Below are 14,147 nucleotides of genomic sequence, written 5' to 3' on the forward strand. Positions count from 1 at the left end.
GGTGGACTCAACACAACCACAATGTGACATCAAAACACGGAGAAGGAATTGTTTGAAACAGTTTCTTCAATCTGTTCCCATTCCATCTGCATATCCTGCCTGCGATGTAGCTCGGGTTTCTCTCTTCATTTTCGCTGTCTTTCTCTTATCTCCTCTACCAGCACAGGGAGTACGTGAGGCTTTTTTGTCGAGATTTTTGCTTTTTTCCTCCATGGCAGTGATCCTAGTTGAGCGCTTGGTGTGTTCCCTTTTAACCTACATGGTTTTGCATCCAATACAATCGAGGCAGGTCCCTTTGGTCCATTTCTCAATTCCTGTCTTTCCTTTCATTCATCGCGACCGTGTCTGTTCACTCTTGTCTCGGGTTCGACTACCTCAGTGAAGTCTTAGGCCGCCAGGTATCTTTTGCTAGAGAGACGCTCAAGCGGCATAGGCGGCTCCACGCCATCGCTCCTCTCTCCTCCGCGCCAACAAACCGGACTTCAACAGATCCCCAATATTCTTCTTGGTCTCGGTCTATCCAGCCTTTGACGCTTTTGACTTTGGTCTGCTGGCCTGATCCAATCGAACCTTGCCGAGGCTTCATTTTCTATCTCCTTCCGGAGGAACTGGCGTCCATCTGGGATTTTCGAGCCCAATTTTTGCCCACCACCGAACATCAAAAAATGCATGAGTTACTGTGTCCGCGGTCTCGACCTAGACATCTTGTTTTCTATTTTCCCTATAGCTCGATACCTTTCCTGCTGTTGCTTTTCGGTTTGATTACGGGGAATGGAGGGACGGGGAGAAGAAAGAACTACGGAAAATGAACTTTCCCCTACTTTGTTCTCACGATGTGACTGGCTCATAGACAACAATTGACGTTTTTTGTTTCTGCTGCTGTGAAAGTACGACCCAATGTATATGGTCTGAATGCGTAGATGTGATTGGTTTGGCGGCTGTAAGCAGCACATAGACACCAGGTAAGTAGACCATGAACTTCACATAAGGATTCTCGGCTCGAATGACCAGTTGAGACAGGCTATACATCATACCTCTATGGGAAGAGAACAAGTGACACATAATATTGAATCGTAACGAACAGGTCTGAAAAACAAATAGCTATGTAAGGGGAAATTGGATCAGAGCAGAGAAAAGAGGAGGAAGGGGTGTGGATATCCCACGCAAGCAAGATTTAGCTGCTTGTCAATACATTGAAAACGGGGAATTAAATGAAGAATGGGAGGGGGAAATGTGAAACAAGATGCAAGCAGAGGCAAAGAATAAGAGGGCGTTGTGGAGACTTTCTTCTTTTTCCTCTCATAGGTCTCTCTCTCATCCTACGGCACAGTTCTCCCACGGGGATTTAAATACAAGCACAAACATACACACATACCATGCCACAACAAAAGCAAAACACAAACAGAAGGGTCTATCTTAGGCGGGATGGTCGGTAGGTGGGTGATTTTTACTCGGATTTCTCTTGCTCCTCGTCCTCCTCCTCTTCAGCTTCATCCTCGGCAACGACCTCCGCATCATCCGCCTCAGGTTGTACTTCGGGGGCACCGTTGTCTGCGGTCTCATCGTCGCCGTGGACGTCGATCAGGGACTCGGACGAAGGAGGCTCGAGGACGGCGGGAGCAGCGACGGCGGCGGCGCCGCCCTCGGTTTCGAGGCGGATGTACTCGTCCCATTCGGGGAAGAGGTCATCATCTGCGGCGGCGTCAGGGGTGCCGGGGGGGATACCGATGAGGCGGGCGATCTTGGTCTTTCCGTTGGACTCCAGAGAGGCCTTCCACTGGGCGACGAGGGCGGGGGCCCGCGAGGGCTTGTAGGTCTGGGCGAAGAGGACGGATTCGGCGAGACGGTTCGTCCGCACCAGGAGGTCGATGCAGCCGTCGACGTCGCCGAGGGACCAGTAGGTGGAGAAGGCAACGTTGTGTAGGCCGGCTTCTGAGGCCTGGGCGGCCAGCTGGCGGAGCCCGTCCTTGTTGCCGCTGGCGCTGTGCAGCAGGAGAAGGGAACCCACGTCCTTGGCATTGGTAAAGCACTCTTGGGCCAGCGCCAGGTTCCAGCCCGCGAGGGCGGCGTCTCCGACGATCTTCCACTTGTGCTCGACGTTGGCTTCGCGGGCGATCTCGAGGGCGATCTCGAGGTTGTTCAGGGCCAGGGCCAGCTCGAAGCGGTGTTCCGGGTCGGTTGCAACCTCGAGTGCCATCTCCTTGTACCCTTGGCCTTCCAGGAAGCGAGCCACCTTGTTCATCTGATCCTGGGGAACGTCCTGGAGCAGCTCCGCTGCCGTGTCCAGGTCGCCACGCAACACCACCGTCTGGTACTCGACCATGCTGAGAGACAAGCCGAATGATACGACGTTGACATCCTTGTCGGCAAGGTAGACACGGCCGTCACGGGGCAGGTAGCCAAGGACATACATACCCTGGTCGAAGTGGGAGATGGTGTAGGTTTGGTCGCCGACCAGGTAGTTGAGGCGATTCGTCGAGTTCGTGTAGATGAAGCAGTCTCCAACCCACTGACCCGTGCGAACAGACTCGTTGACATCCGTGACAACCTCGAAAGCGGACTCCACGCCATCTTCGTCGGCTTCGCCGGCGTTCAAGCCCTCAATGTAGTTCTCCCGGGAGTATCGGAGGACATAGAAAGAATCCTCACAGGCAAGAGTCACCAACTCTCCGGATTCAGACCAGTATACCTAAGTGAGTTGTTAGCGACAATCCAATGAGGGAATTTCAGTTCCTGTTACTTACAGCCTTGGGGTCGACTTCAATGCGGCGGACCAGGTTTCCAGTCTCCCAGTCAAACATACCAATTCCGCCTTGACCCTTAACACCCAACAACACACCGTCTGTGAGACCTTCAGCTTGGAAGCCTACATCAAGCCCGCCGCTGACTTCCTTGAAGTTCTTGAAAATCTTGACACTGGTGGTCGACTCGCGGATGGCATAGTCATTGCTGTTGTCCTTCGAACCCCAGGCAAAGTCCAAGGCTTGCCCGAATGCCTTGTTGCGCCACGCAAGAGCAGTGTAGATGATGTACTCGCCATCACCGCAGACCGAGACAAACCGTCCGTTGGGAGAGTGGGACAGGGTCTGAGGGTAGACCTCGCACGATCCCAGCTCTTTCGTAGGCAGGGAAAGTGGCGCACCATCCTTAATGCTAGCATCGCCACCCTTGATCACTGTTGAGACAACCTCGTTGTGTCTGGCCCAGATAATCTTGCCTGAACCATCCATGGAAACAGCTGGCTCTTCCCGTCCCATCTTCACTACTACTGCACCATCATCGAAACCGATCGCAACGCCTTGCCGACCTCGCTGATAGGAGACACACCACGCTCTCTCCAAGCCGTAGCTTAAAGACTGTTCGAGTCTGTATGTGTTCGCATGCCAAATCTTGATGGTTCCGTCTTCAGAGCCGGAGATAATGACAGGCAGTTCCGGGTGATAGCAAGCGAAAGAAACGTTGCTTGTATGTCCCTCCAACGTAGCAATGAGCGCTTTCGTAGTGTAATCCCACACTTTAACGGTCCGGTCATCGGAGGTGGTGAGAAGATATGGTTTGTCCGCCTGCGGGTAGTAATCGACATGGTTCACACCCTTGGTTTCGTGGGCCTCCAGGGTGAAATTGGCATGCGGTGAGCCAAGGCTCCAGATCTTTACGGTCCTGTCCAAGCATGCGGATGCGAATGTATTAGTATCCTTGGGGTTAATCGAGAGTCCCATCACATAGTGGCTGTGGCCCTCGTAAACCTGAACACACTTCCAGCCTTTCTCCCAGTCCCAAAGCTTGATTGTCATATCATCGGATGCGGTCAAAACGAATGGCTGCGTGGGGTGCACTGCAATTGAGCGAATGTAGTCCGGGTGGGCCTCGAACGAAGCAATCTTCTCAGAGGTGTTGTAATTGTAAACGCGAAGCTGGAAGTCATCTGAACCGCAGACAATCCAGTTCTTGCGGGCAATGAATCGACCGGCTCGTACAGGTACATCGGTAAGCTCGAAGGTTTTGATGATCGACTGATAAAAACATGTTTAGCGATCATGACATACGTGATGTAACGGTAGGGCAACTTACTTGAGTCTCATAGGACCAGATGTAAACGTGACCTGTGTGATCGTATTAGCGCATTCGAGGCGATGGTCGAAATGCAATTCCCCAACGCACCGCTGTATAGTGTGGTAAGAATCTGGGAAGTATCAGCGCCTGCCCACAGTTTCTTATGGCTGGAATACTCACCCATGGCTCTGTTGGATGGAAGTCAATGCCCTTCACCCGCTCGGAGCGGGCGAACAGCTGTCTCTATTCGATAACAACAACAACGACAACAGTCAGCGGTTTGAACATTGTTCGTAGACTCCGACACCAAGCATATGCAAGGTCTTCTGAAGCAAGGTCCGCAACTCCTCGAGGATCGACTTCCATACCTTGACATCCAATTTCATCTTGTGTGGGGAAGGAAGGTCGCGATTATGTGCGGCGTCGGAGGACGGCCTGTGAGAAGGAGGGGGAACCAGGCCACGAGCCGCTCAAACAGCCCAGCCCGGGGACGTCAAGAACTCCCGAAGGAAAGATATACGAAAGCACAAAGAGGATAGAAAATTCCTCAGCCTGAATGGCCTCCGAGGTCAACGTAGATACTCAAGAAGTGACAGCGATGTGTCCACAAGGAGATGGGAATCCCGCCAGCTATCTGGAATCAGCTAGCGACAGGGGGAGACTCACCGCCTTTGGTTCTGGATCATCATCCCCCTCGTGGGTGGCCGGGGGCCAGTTTCATGTCTACTACTCCGTACTTGGGTAGTCCTCTGAATAATTATGCGCGTGTACAAATTAAATTTGAACCACCTGTTCAATCGGGACGCTGTCCTTACAGTCACATATGCCATAGCAGATCTTGCACTAGCATCAGACCCTATCAATCATTATTCTTTACATTCAGCATGATAAACCCGTTCGACCAGCGGTTATCAGTAAACCAGACACAATCCACCGGGTACCTTAGCTCAGACAACAACCTATACATCATCATGCAATTGTGATTGGGTTTGATTGGACACACGTAAACTTATAATTACAAACAATGGGAATTCTTAAGTCAAGTCTGTCATTCATGAGAAGACCCTATTATGCCGAGCACTTACTCGGGGCGCTCGAAGTAAGACCACTGGCCAGGTCTAGCCTTCTCCTCAAGTTCCTCCCAGCTGTGACCATATCAGTATTGCATTCCATACCATCGCTAAACCATGCTGATGTCGACTTACGCTTTCGACTTGTACAACTCATCAACAACCTTCAGTTCACCTTCGGCGACCTGAATAATTTCCTCAATAAGACCGGCACCGATTTGCTGCTCAATTTCAGAGATCCTATATCCAAAAACATCAGCACGTTCCGCCCGATGAATCAGTTCTGGAGAGGGCAATCTCGGCATACTGTTCTGCCGTCAGAGCGGGCTCAGCCTCCCACTTCTTCTCCTCAGGGTGGAAGTCCGATTCATTGTTCTTAGGAGAAGAAGCCTCCTCCAAGAGCTGTGTGAAACGGGCTTCTTCTGCTGGTGTACGAGCGGGACCTTCAGTGGTTGCCTCCAAGGCTTCGCCATCCCACTCCTCTCCACGGGCATTGTCGCTACCATCGAGGCGCTCAGCACCTGCGTACGTGCCGTTGGCTTGTAGAAGGCTAGAGAAGCGCTCAGGCTCATCGCCGACGGTCTTCTTCACGCGCTCCAACCAAGCTTCAAATCCAGGCGGCTTCGTGGACTCAATGATCTGCAGACGGTGGCGGGTCAATGCCTCGGTGGATTGACGGTAGACGGAGGACTCGGGGAAGGACTTGAGCTTGTTCAAGGTCGATGTGTAAAGGAAGATCAGGGTGGGACGAGGGCTAGGGTGAGTGTTCAGGCCGGTCAAGCCGGTGGGAGCGAAAGGCTCCAAGTACCGAGCCGGCTTGACGTTGGCCAGCAACCGGAGTGTCGACCTCATGCTGGGCGGAGGGTGTGTGAGGTAGTGAAAAGAATGAGAATGACCCAGAGGGGCGTTGATATCAAACCCAATGGCAAACGGCAGCGGGGTGACTTATCGGGTCGTTCATTCACGATGAGCACACTGAATCGGGATGGATGCACGAAGGGTTGAGGTTCCGTCCCGGATTGCGGAGGAACCTAACCCCGAGTTCTCCCTCCTGCGCCTCTTCCTCCTCCTACCGCCTCCGCCCATCATCTCAATGATATCTGGTTAAATGGTAATCTTATAATAGGGGTGGTCTCCTTCTCGCCTGCGTCCTTTCCTCCGTCTGGTGGCTTGTCGTCCTATCGACGTACTCCGCAAGACATCTGCTGCATATTCTTGGAGCGCCGAATTCGTGCTGATTGCCCCCTGTCTGAGTGGTTCCCCGACTCACTGGCGATCCACTCGTTTCTAGACCATCCGTCACTTCCACTCCGATGTGCCACCTGTGAACGGCCAATCCTTATTTTCTGATAACTTTTATCTCGACTCTCACTACCAACCCCACATTTTCTTTCTTTCTGAATAAGGACCTCGAAGGCTTCTTGTCCTTGACCTACAGCCAGCATGAGGGCGTCTTTGCTGGCATGGTCATTCCTTTCTCTCCTTTCCATCCCGACGTGGGCTACCTCCGCCGGTGATGCTTCTCCCAAGCACCATCTCGCGAAGAGGGATGGCTCGACCGAGCCCAAGTCGACTCTCTTCAATGGCATCGAGGTTCCGCCTATCAGGTCTTTGACCCCTGATGATTTCGACGAAACCGTCAAGGATGGTTACTGGTTAGCACATTCTTCAATGCGCCACGTTAGATTGGCCGCTCCAGGCTAACAGGCCTTTCAGGTTTATCAAAGAGTACTCTCCGTCATGTCCGCACTGTCAAAAGATTGCGCCAACTTGGCAGACACTCTATGAGTTCTACTATGTAAGTCGCGTCCCTAGGGTTTCACCCCCTACTGCGTTCTCTAATCCTTCTCAGACCTCGGATCCTTTGTCCTCGTCCTCTGGAAAGTCGTCCGATACCAAGTCCCTGAACTCTTTCGATAAATTCTACAACTTTCACTTCGCCGAGGTAAATTGTCTTGTGTACGGGGACCTGTGTCGCAAGTTGGAGGTGAAATACTTTCCCACCTTCGCTTTGTATCACAATGGCGAGATGGTTGAGCAATTTACGGGAAAGAAGAGTATGCAAGGACTGAGTGAGTTTGTCGAAGAGAAGCTGGAACAGATCAAACCTGGCTCTCGACCTGCGCAAGGTTTGAACCTGCCCAAGCCGGGCGATACAAGCGTTGATACCAAAGCTCAACCCGATGCCCCTGTCGCTAAGGACAAAGACCCTGAAGCTGGCGCTAAGGCTGGAGAGAAGCACAATGAGCAGGCCGCGCAGCTTGCCTCTAGTGATGCTCCTGTTGCCAAGGATGCCGCGCAGACCAAGGCTAAGCCATCCGGTCCAGTGAATCCTCAGGGCATATCTGTCCCTCTTACGGCGGAAAGCTTCCAGAAGCTTGTAACTACTACGCAAGACCCATGGTTCATCAAGTTCTACGCTCCTTGGTGCGGTCACTGTCAGGCATTGGCTCCTAATTGGCAAGAAATGGCCAGAGAGATGCAGGGTACTCTCAACGTCGGCGAAGTAAACTGCGATGTCGAGACTCGGCTTTGCAAGGACGCCCGAGTGAATCAATTCCCGACGATTTACTTCTTCCGTGGCGGTGAACGGGTTGAGTACAATGGTCTGCGTGGTCTGGGTGATCTGGTCAATTATGCCAACAAGGCCGTGGAGATCGGCTCCGGCGTGCAGGATGTGGACGCTACCACTTTCAAGGAACTGGAAGAGAAAGAGGACGTCATCTTCCTCTATTTCTACGACCACGCAACGACTTCTGAGGACTTCAAGGCTCTTGAACGTCTGACTCTTAGCTTGGTCGGACATGCCAGACTAGTCAAGACTAACAGCGGCGCCCTTGCTGAAAGGTTCAAGATTTCTACCTGGCCTCGTCTTTTGGTGTCCCGGGACGGCCGCCCAAGTTACTACAACGCACTCGCTCCCAAGGATATGCGGGACTTCCGGCAAATCCTGGGATGGATGCGGTCTGTTTGGCTGCCTATTGTCCCTGAACTTACGGCATCCAACGCTCGTGAAATTATGGATGGCAAATACGTTGTACTAGGTATTCTGAGCCGCAAGCACTCGGATGAGTTCCTGCAGTCTAAGCGAGAGCTAAAGAATGCGGCCCATGAATGGATGGACAAGCAGGTTCAGCTGTTCCAGCTGGAGCGCGCCGAGCTGCGGGATGCTAAACAATTGCGGATTGAAGAGGCTGAGGACCGAAACGACCAGCGTGCGCTTCGGGCTGCTAAAAACATGCGTATCACCATCCGCGAGGACGACAAGAAGCAGGTCGGTTTTGCTTGGGTTGATGGTGATTTTTGGGAGCGGTGGCTACGGACTCAGTTTGGTATCGATGTGGAGAACGGAGAGCGTGTCATTATTAACGACCAAGATGTAAGTCTCTTGCAGGTGATAAACCCCACTTGTTGTACATTTGACTGACTTTGTCTTAGAACCGCCGCTACTGGGATACGTCCTCCAGCGGAGCATCCATTATGGCCTCTCGCACTTCGATTCTCGAAACTATACCTCTTGTGGTTTCCAACCCTCCTAAGCTCACACCCAAGTCTACCATTGGCACTTTTGAGTCGATCTTCTTCTTCACTCGTTCTTTCATTAGCGGGCATCCGATTGTGTTCGTCATAATCTTGATCCTGTCCATTGTCGGTGCCACATTCGTGGCTCGAGGCAGAGCGGCGAGACGCGGAGGTCGAGGCGGTATCCTCGGTGTTACTGGGAACTCTAGCGGAGGTTTCTTCAACCTCGATGGCAAGGAAGGACTCTTGAATGGTGGTTCCACGGGCAAAGTAGATTAAACTGTGAATTGGGGTGGTGTACAGTCAGCTTTTTTTTATTCTTTTTCTATTACCCAATTTTCCTCTTCAATTCTATTTTGGTGTTCTTTATGCTACATCTTGATGATACTGGGACTAGTCCCGCTCCCTCACTTTCTTCACCTCGTAGTAGCTTGCTGGCACATACAAAGAGCTTGTATACTTCCATACTTCGTGGGGACATGAGGTGTGGAAATGCGCGATATCTGATTCGACAAGCTGATGGTCACGTGATGCTCAATTCGGCCGGCTGATTGGCCGCGGGCGGTCGGACGAGAACGTCGCGGAGTCTCCCGGTTTTCGTCGACAGCTTTCAACGTGTAATTGCAGCCTCATATCGTTTACTGGAGCAGAGTGTGCCTCCTTCGACCTCAAACAAAATGGTATGTACATGCCGATAGACCCTCACTGGGCTGGCAGTCTGAGAGTCGCATGACTTCAAGTTGTCGCTTCCAGTTGATTAGTGGCCAACTCCGGACCCGGCTATGTCACAGTGATAGACTATGGAAAGGGATAAAAATTGTCAGTTGCTAACGTGAATCGTTGTCCGTGTAGGTTTTCTCTCAGACTCTTCGCCGCGCTGCGGCTCAGAACGCCGGTGGCTACCGTTCCCCCTTCGGTCCCAAGTGAGATATACCCCAGAATCATCGTTACTTTTTTCCCAGCACAGATATGAAGGCTGGCACTGGACTGGCCCCTGCGGAGCTCCGCTTCGCTCCATTCAGCGGTCATTGATATGCCAGGGCATCTGATCGATAAAGAGCTCCAATTGTTCCTAAGCGGGGGACGACTCATGGCGAATGGCTGCATACACAGATTGGAAGGTGCATGAGAGAATTACGGCTAACAGACTTACTCGATCATTTAGGTACTCGACTCCTCTTCACTGGCACGGTCTTACCACCCGGTCCGCTGTCACTGCGTGAGTGTCTTCCGCCTTGTGTTCGAACGTGCCATATTCGCGCCAATGTCCGAAACAGCAATAGCATTGCGAGGGCGTCGACTAACGTACGATCAAAATAACAGTGGTACCATTGCCAGCGGCTTCGGTGTCAGCGCCGGTGTCTTCCTTCTGTTCTTCTTCGGCGAGGTTCCCCGTGTCCGCCGTGATATCCTCCAGAAGGTCCCCTTCCTCGATGAGTACTTTGACCGCACCATCGCCCCCGAGGACAACGTATGTGGGATCCTATTGTCATGCACACGAACGAATGCTAACACTCACGATAGCCCTTCTAAATCATGTCCTTAATATCGAGACAAATGTTGTTTTTCCATTATACACAAGGCCCGGTCACCCTGTACGGATATACCGCTTCATAGCTGGACAGCAAAAGAGACTTGAGGTGCTGTACGTGTAGAATAGCGATGAGTTTTTTATAGCACATACTAGAGAAAGCCTGCTTATAAACAAACTGTTCTCCGGTAATCTTACCAAATATTGTCCGTGGTTGTGTCAATGTACTAGCCCGCCAGAAGTAGCTCCAGTTCTGGTCTGATATGGGTGACAGCAGAGGTCCTGCCTCTTACCCCATTCCTTCATTTCAATCAGTATTCTAGTTCTGTCTCCACAGCTGGTACGTTGGTATCAAAGAGCTGCAGATGCCTGTGGGGATACGGAGACACTCTATGAGCGAGTCGCATACCCTTCACATTGAATCGCAAATGTATCTTCTTGTCGAGAGATTACACGGAGAGTTGAAGACCGTGATAGAATTCCGGTGCGTTGATCGTATTGTCTAGCCGGCTCTGTGTGTACACAAGGAGTAAGTTTATCGATAGTCAGACTAGGTAGTTACACCTACTCAGTTATCACTCCGCCACAACCGGAGAATATCACCATCCAACAACACCCACTTACGCCCCCCCACCGACTTTCCTTGCCTTTGTGCTCGGACATAAACAGCAAAGTACTGTGTCGTGTCATGGTTCTCGCACAGCCAGTCACCCATATGCGAACGCAGAAACAACAGTAAGGAAACATCAAGCCTTTCAAGCTTGATATGGTAGTGGACCTCTGACGTTCCTCTATCGTGGGTCAACTTCGTTTGGATTGCGTCTTGTCAGGGGAATTGTTTATCAAGGTTGACTGACTATGCTCATTAAAGCAAGTCCAACCTGGCCAAGTCCTCTTATCTCTGGCTGTTTTGTGGCTCACACCTCATACCTAGTCAGCAGCATCCTTTTCATCCAACCTTATCATCTGCAGCCCTGCAGCCAACCATCTCCTCCGATAAGTGCAGCTTGCGAACCTCTGGCCGGTTGTCCGAGCACTAATACGAATCGTCCCACGAGATAATTTCTTCTTCCGAAACGCGCGAAGTTTCCCTACCTAGTAAAGTCAGGTTACTAGGTTTCGGGAATTACAGGTTTTAATTTCAGGTTGGAGTCGACTCGACCAGATGTGATTCGGGCTTTGGGCATCTCGACATCGACTTCCGCGTGTGAGCTTCTCCCTGAAATTCCCCCCAATCCGATTGACCAGTAGATAGGTGAATGACCTGGTGCCAAGCGTATCAGCGTCTGGTTCCCCCGCCTCGGCTAGTCGCAGTATCAAGATCCATACTATGGGGTCGATAGATGCGTATCACCCGCCATAAAGATTGATTGGTGCCGTCTCTGTCGGACCCTTCGCCTGACGCGGTACAGCTGTTCTCGCGATAGATAAGATGGGCTATCTTATATTGCAGTGCATCCTCAACGCGATGTATCGGTCTCAAGCCCACTCGATTTTGCTTGAAAAAAAAGCGTCTCACAAGACTCAGCTGTTGTGTGACCCTTCTGTCTAGCAGTGCTTGCTCTTTGTCTCAACTGTCTGCGAATGACCCCTCATCCGGAACCTGCTTATCATTGCCCCTCTCCTCTGGGGTGTCTGATCAGGACGCTTAGCGGAGAATTTCGCAGGCCTTCACCATGTCTATCTCTGAGCATAATAGCAAAACTGCTCTGAAAGCACCGATATATGCGGATGTCAACCATGCGCCCGTCACTAGTATCTTGCCCGAGGGCGACATTCCTTACACCGATCATGCGATGGATGCGGATGAAAGAGTGATCGTGGCCCTCGGATACAAGCAAGAATTCAAGCGCGAGTTTGGACTCTGGACTACTTTCTGCGTGAGCTTCTCGGTACTCGGCTTGCTCCCCTCGTTCGCGAGTACAATATACTACGGTATCTCCACCTTCTTCCTGACTGGTTGACGTTGTGAAAGAAATAACTGACATGTAGAAGGCATGGGCTATGCAGGAACCGCCGGTATGGTCTGGGGGTGGATCATCGCCATGTTGTTCATCCAGTGTGTCGCGATGTCTATGGCCGAGCTATGCTCCGCAATGCCCACCAGGTGGGTGCCTCTCCACTGATATCTGCTTAGCCCCAGATCCGAGCTAACCTGGATCACCAGCGGTGGTCTATACTATGCAGCGGCCGTCCTTGCACCACCAGGCTATGGACCTTTTGCTGCGTGGATCACCGGATGGTCCAACTGGATCGGGCAGATCACCGCAGCACCGTCGGTCGACTACGCCCTGGCTGCCATGATTCTAGCGGCTGCCTCGATCACAAACCCCGACTACGTGCCTACCAATTGGCAGACCTTCTTGTTGACCACATTCATCATGATCATTCATACGGGGATCAGCAGCATGCCCACCCGTTGGGTTGCTCGAGTTAATTCGTGGGGCTCAACGTTCAATATTCTCGCCCTGATCGTGACCCTCATCGCAATTCCCGCCGGGACGAAGAACGAGCCGAAATTCACCCCCTCCAAGGAGGTCTGGGGCACCATCACCAATCTGACCGACTTTCCTGACGGTGTCGCGGTGCTCATGACCTTTGTTGGGGTTATCTGGACGATGTCTGGGTACGACTCGCCCTTTCATCTCAGCGAGGAATGCTCCAACGCCAACATTGCCTCGCCGCGGGCAATTGTCATGACCTCGGGGGTGGGGGGAGTGTTCGGCTGGTTCCTGCAGCTCGTGGTTGCCTACACGGTGACCGACATCAACGCTGTTCTGGACTCTGATTTGGGTCAGCCCTGGGCATCCTATCTGCTGCAGGTCCTCCCGCAGAAGATTGCGCTGGCTGTTCTAGCACTCACCATCATCAGCGGCTTCTCCATGGGCCAGGGCTGCATGGTAGCCGCATCCCGAGTCACTTACGCCTACGCTCGAGATGACTGCTTCCCTCTGTCGGGCATCTGGAAGAAGGTCAACACCCACACTCAGACACCCGTCAACGCGGTCATTCTCAATGGGATTCTGGGGATCTTGATGTGTCTCCTCATGCTGGCCGGCTCCACGGCCATCGGAGCCCTATTCTCGATCGGTGCCATCGCGCAGTTCTTCGCCTTTGCCGTCCCCATCGCCATCCGGGTATTCTTTGTAGGGAACCGGTTCCGCAAGGGACCCTGGCATTTGGGTCCGTTCGGCCCCTGGATCGGGGGCGCGGGCGTGGCGTTCGTCCTCCTCATGATCCCGATCCTCTGTCTCCCCAGCGTCACCGGCAGCGACCTGACGCCCGATCTGATGAACTGGACGTGTCTGGTCTGGGGCGCGCCGATGCTGGCGGTGATCATCTGGTGGTTCATCGACGCGCACAAATGGTTCAAGGGTCCCGTCGTCAACGTGGAGCACGCGATTCACGCCGTCCAGGACCAAACGATCATCGACGGACTGGGGGAGGATGACGAAGTCGTTGGCCAAGAGGCAGAACCGGCGCATCCGTCGAGTAAGTCTTCTGCGAAGCAGTAGTGATTGTACAAAATATGATTCCTGCGTGTCTCCTGGTGTACCATACCCAGCTTAATACCTTCTTCCGTGTTTATATCGACTTATTGAGACATATATTGTTGATTTCGATCTGCGAACCATTTTTTTCTTGGAATTTGACTGAATCTGAACTCTCAGGCGATATACCTCGAGTGCACGAGTTCATCTGAGGTTCCAGCTTCCAACCTGCACTAGCTACACAATGAAACTTTCCGGCCGGTCCTGATTCTTACGAGCCGATAGTATCTATAGCTTAGCAGTTACGGGGCCGATTCCTTTTACCTTGATTGTTCGGTTTCAATCCTCAGACATAGCTCGTCGATTCGTACAGAGCTCATTCACTAGTGCGCTCTCTCCTATACCGGCCTGGTTATGCCACTTTCCTCTCAGGCAATCGCTGTAGAAACCCCCCACCCGTCCTGCATCCTCGAACGGGAT

At 52.3% G+C, this 14,147-nt stretch overlaps 5 protein-coding genes across 5 annotated transcripts; 3 read left to right on the forward strand and 2 right to left on the reverse strand.

The window, feature by feature from the left end:
- Nucleotides 1–1,433: 1,433 nt before the first annotated feature.
- On the reverse strand, nucleotides 1,434–4,656 carry BO72DRAFT_296478 (coatomer subunit beta'). The gene is made up of 6 exons (XM_040940409.1): nucleotides 4,422–4,656; nucleotides 4,234–4,296; nucleotides 4,162–4,183; nucleotides 4,072–4,103; nucleotides 2,745–4,013; nucleotides 1,434–2,689 (listed from the first exon to the last, which is right to left on the reverse strand). Exons 1-6 carry the CDS (start codon nucleotides 4,437–4,439, stop codon nucleotides 1,448–1,450), a joined length of 2,646 nt encoding a protein of 881 aa, XP_040795947.1. The 5' UTR covers nucleotides 4,440–4,656; the 3' UTR covers nucleotides 1,434–1,447.
- A 369-nt stretch (nucleotides 4,657–5,025) lies between these two features.
- On the reverse strand, nucleotides 5,026–6,236 carry BO72DRAFT_453221 (complex I NDUFA5 subunit family protein). Its single transcript, XM_040945927.1, has 3 exons — nucleotides 5,431–6,236; nucleotides 5,259–5,363; nucleotides 5,026–5,198 (listed from the first exon to the last, which is right to left on the reverse strand). The coding sequence occupies exons 1-3, from the start codon at nucleotides 5,973–5,975 to the stop codon at nucleotides 5,135–5,137; spliced, it is 714 nt and encodes a 237-aa protein (XP_040795948.1). The 5' UTR covers nucleotides 5,976–6,236; the 3' UTR covers nucleotides 5,026–5,134.
- BO72DRAFT_453222 (putative disulfide isomerase) lies at nucleotides 6,217–9,055 on the forward strand. The gene is made up of 4 exons (XM_040945928.1): nucleotides 6,217–6,778; nucleotides 6,840–6,921; nucleotides 6,976–8,502; nucleotides 8,562–9,055. The coding sequence occupies exons 1-4, from the start codon at nucleotides 6,567–6,569 to the stop codon at nucleotides 8,922–8,924; spliced, it is 2,184 nt and encodes a 727-aa protein (XP_040795949.1). The 5' UTR covers nucleotides 6,217–6,566; the 3' UTR covers nucleotides 8,925–9,055.
- Nucleotides 9,056–9,253: 198 nt separating this feature from the next.
- BO72DRAFT_453223 (cytochrome b-c1 complex subunit 10) lies at nucleotides 9,254–10,364 on the forward strand. Its single transcript, XM_040945929.1, has 5 exons — nucleotides 9,254–9,325; nucleotides 9,498–9,568; nucleotides 9,811–9,864; nucleotides 9,969–10,116; nucleotides 10,170–10,364. The coding sequence occupies exons 1-5, from the start codon at nucleotides 9,323–9,325 to the stop codon at nucleotides 10,176–10,178; spliced, it is 285 nt and encodes a 94-aa protein (XP_040795950.1). The 5' UTR covers nucleotides 9,254–9,322; the 3' UTR covers nucleotides 10,179–10,364.
- A 1,488-nt stretch (nucleotides 10,365–11,852) lies between these two features.
- Nucleotides 11,853–13,691, forward strand: BO72DRAFT_390740 (amino acid permease; the record flags this gene model as incomplete). The annotated part of the gene is made up of 3 exons (XM_040941821.1): nucleotides 11,853–12,111; nucleotides 12,169–12,283; nucleotides 12,344–13,691. 3 exons carry the CDS (start codon nucleotides 11,853–11,855, stop codon nucleotides 13,689–13,691), a joined length of 1,722 nt encoding a protein of 573 aa, XP_040795951.1.
- Nucleotides 13,692–14,147: the final 456 nt, after the last annotated feature.

This window comes from Aspergillus fijiensis (assembly GCF_003184825.1).
Source record: "Aspergillus fijiensis CBS 313.89 unplaced genomic scaffold BO72scaffold_86, whole genome shotgun sequence".
Classification (NCBI taxonomy): Eukaryota; Fungi; Ascomycota; class Eurotiomycetes; order Eurotiales; family Aspergillaceae; genus Aspergillus; species Aspergillus fijiensis.

What these genes read in the sequence shown, in the direction of transcription:
- BO72DRAFT_296478 (XM_040940409.1), bottom strand. An exon ending in TCTTACCACACTATACAGCG is followed by an intron (nt 4,104 to 4,161) that starts GTGCGTTGGGGA and finishes ACGATCACACAG; the next exon opens with GTCACGTTTACATCTGGTCC. An exon ending in TCTGGTCCTATGAGACTCAA is followed by an intron (nt 4,014 to 4,071) that starts GTAAGTTGCCCT and finishes TGTTTTTATCAG; the next exon opens with TCGATCATCAAAACCTTCGA.
- BO72DRAFT_453221 (XM_040945927.1), bottom strand. Translation starts at nt 5,975, where the DNA reads ATGAGGTCGACACTCCGGTTGCTGGCCAACGTCAAGCCGGCTCGGTAC. An exon ending in CCCGCTCTGACGGCAGAACA is followed by an intron (nt 5,364 to 5,430) that starts GTATGCCGAGAT and finishes TTTTGGATATAG; the next exon opens with GATCTCTGAAATTGAGCAGC. An exon ending in GAGTTGTACAAGTCGAAAGC is followed by an intron (nt 5,199 to 5,258) that starts GTAAGTCGACAT and finishes ATATGGTCACAG; the next exon opens with CTGGGAGGAACTTGAGGAGA.
- BO72DRAFT_453222 (XM_040945928.1), top strand. Translation starts at nt 6,567, where the DNA reads ATGAGGGCGTCTTTGCTGGCATGGTCATTCCTTTCTCTCCTTTCCATC. An exon ending in ACCGTCAAGGATGGTTACTG is followed by an intron (nt 6,779 to 6,839) that starts GTTAGCACATTC and finishes CAGGCCTTTCAG; the next exon opens with GTTTATCAAAGAGTACTCTC. An exon ending in CACTCTATGAGTTCTACTAT is followed by an intron (nt 6,922 to 6,975) that starts GTAAGTCGCGTC and finishes AATCCTTCTCAG; the next exon opens with ACCTCGGATCCTTTGTCCTC.
- BO72DRAFT_453223 (XM_040945929.1), top strand. An exon ending in CGTTCCCCCTTCGGTCCCAA is followed by an intron (nt 9,569 to 9,810) that starts GTGAGATATACC and finishes TCGATCATTTAG; the next exon opens with GTACTCGACTCCTCTTCACT. An exon ending in ACCCGGTCCGCTGTCACTGC is followed by an intron (nt 9,865 to 9,968) that starts GTGAGTGTCTTC and finishes TCAAAATAACAG; the next exon opens with TGGTACCATTGCCAGCGGCT.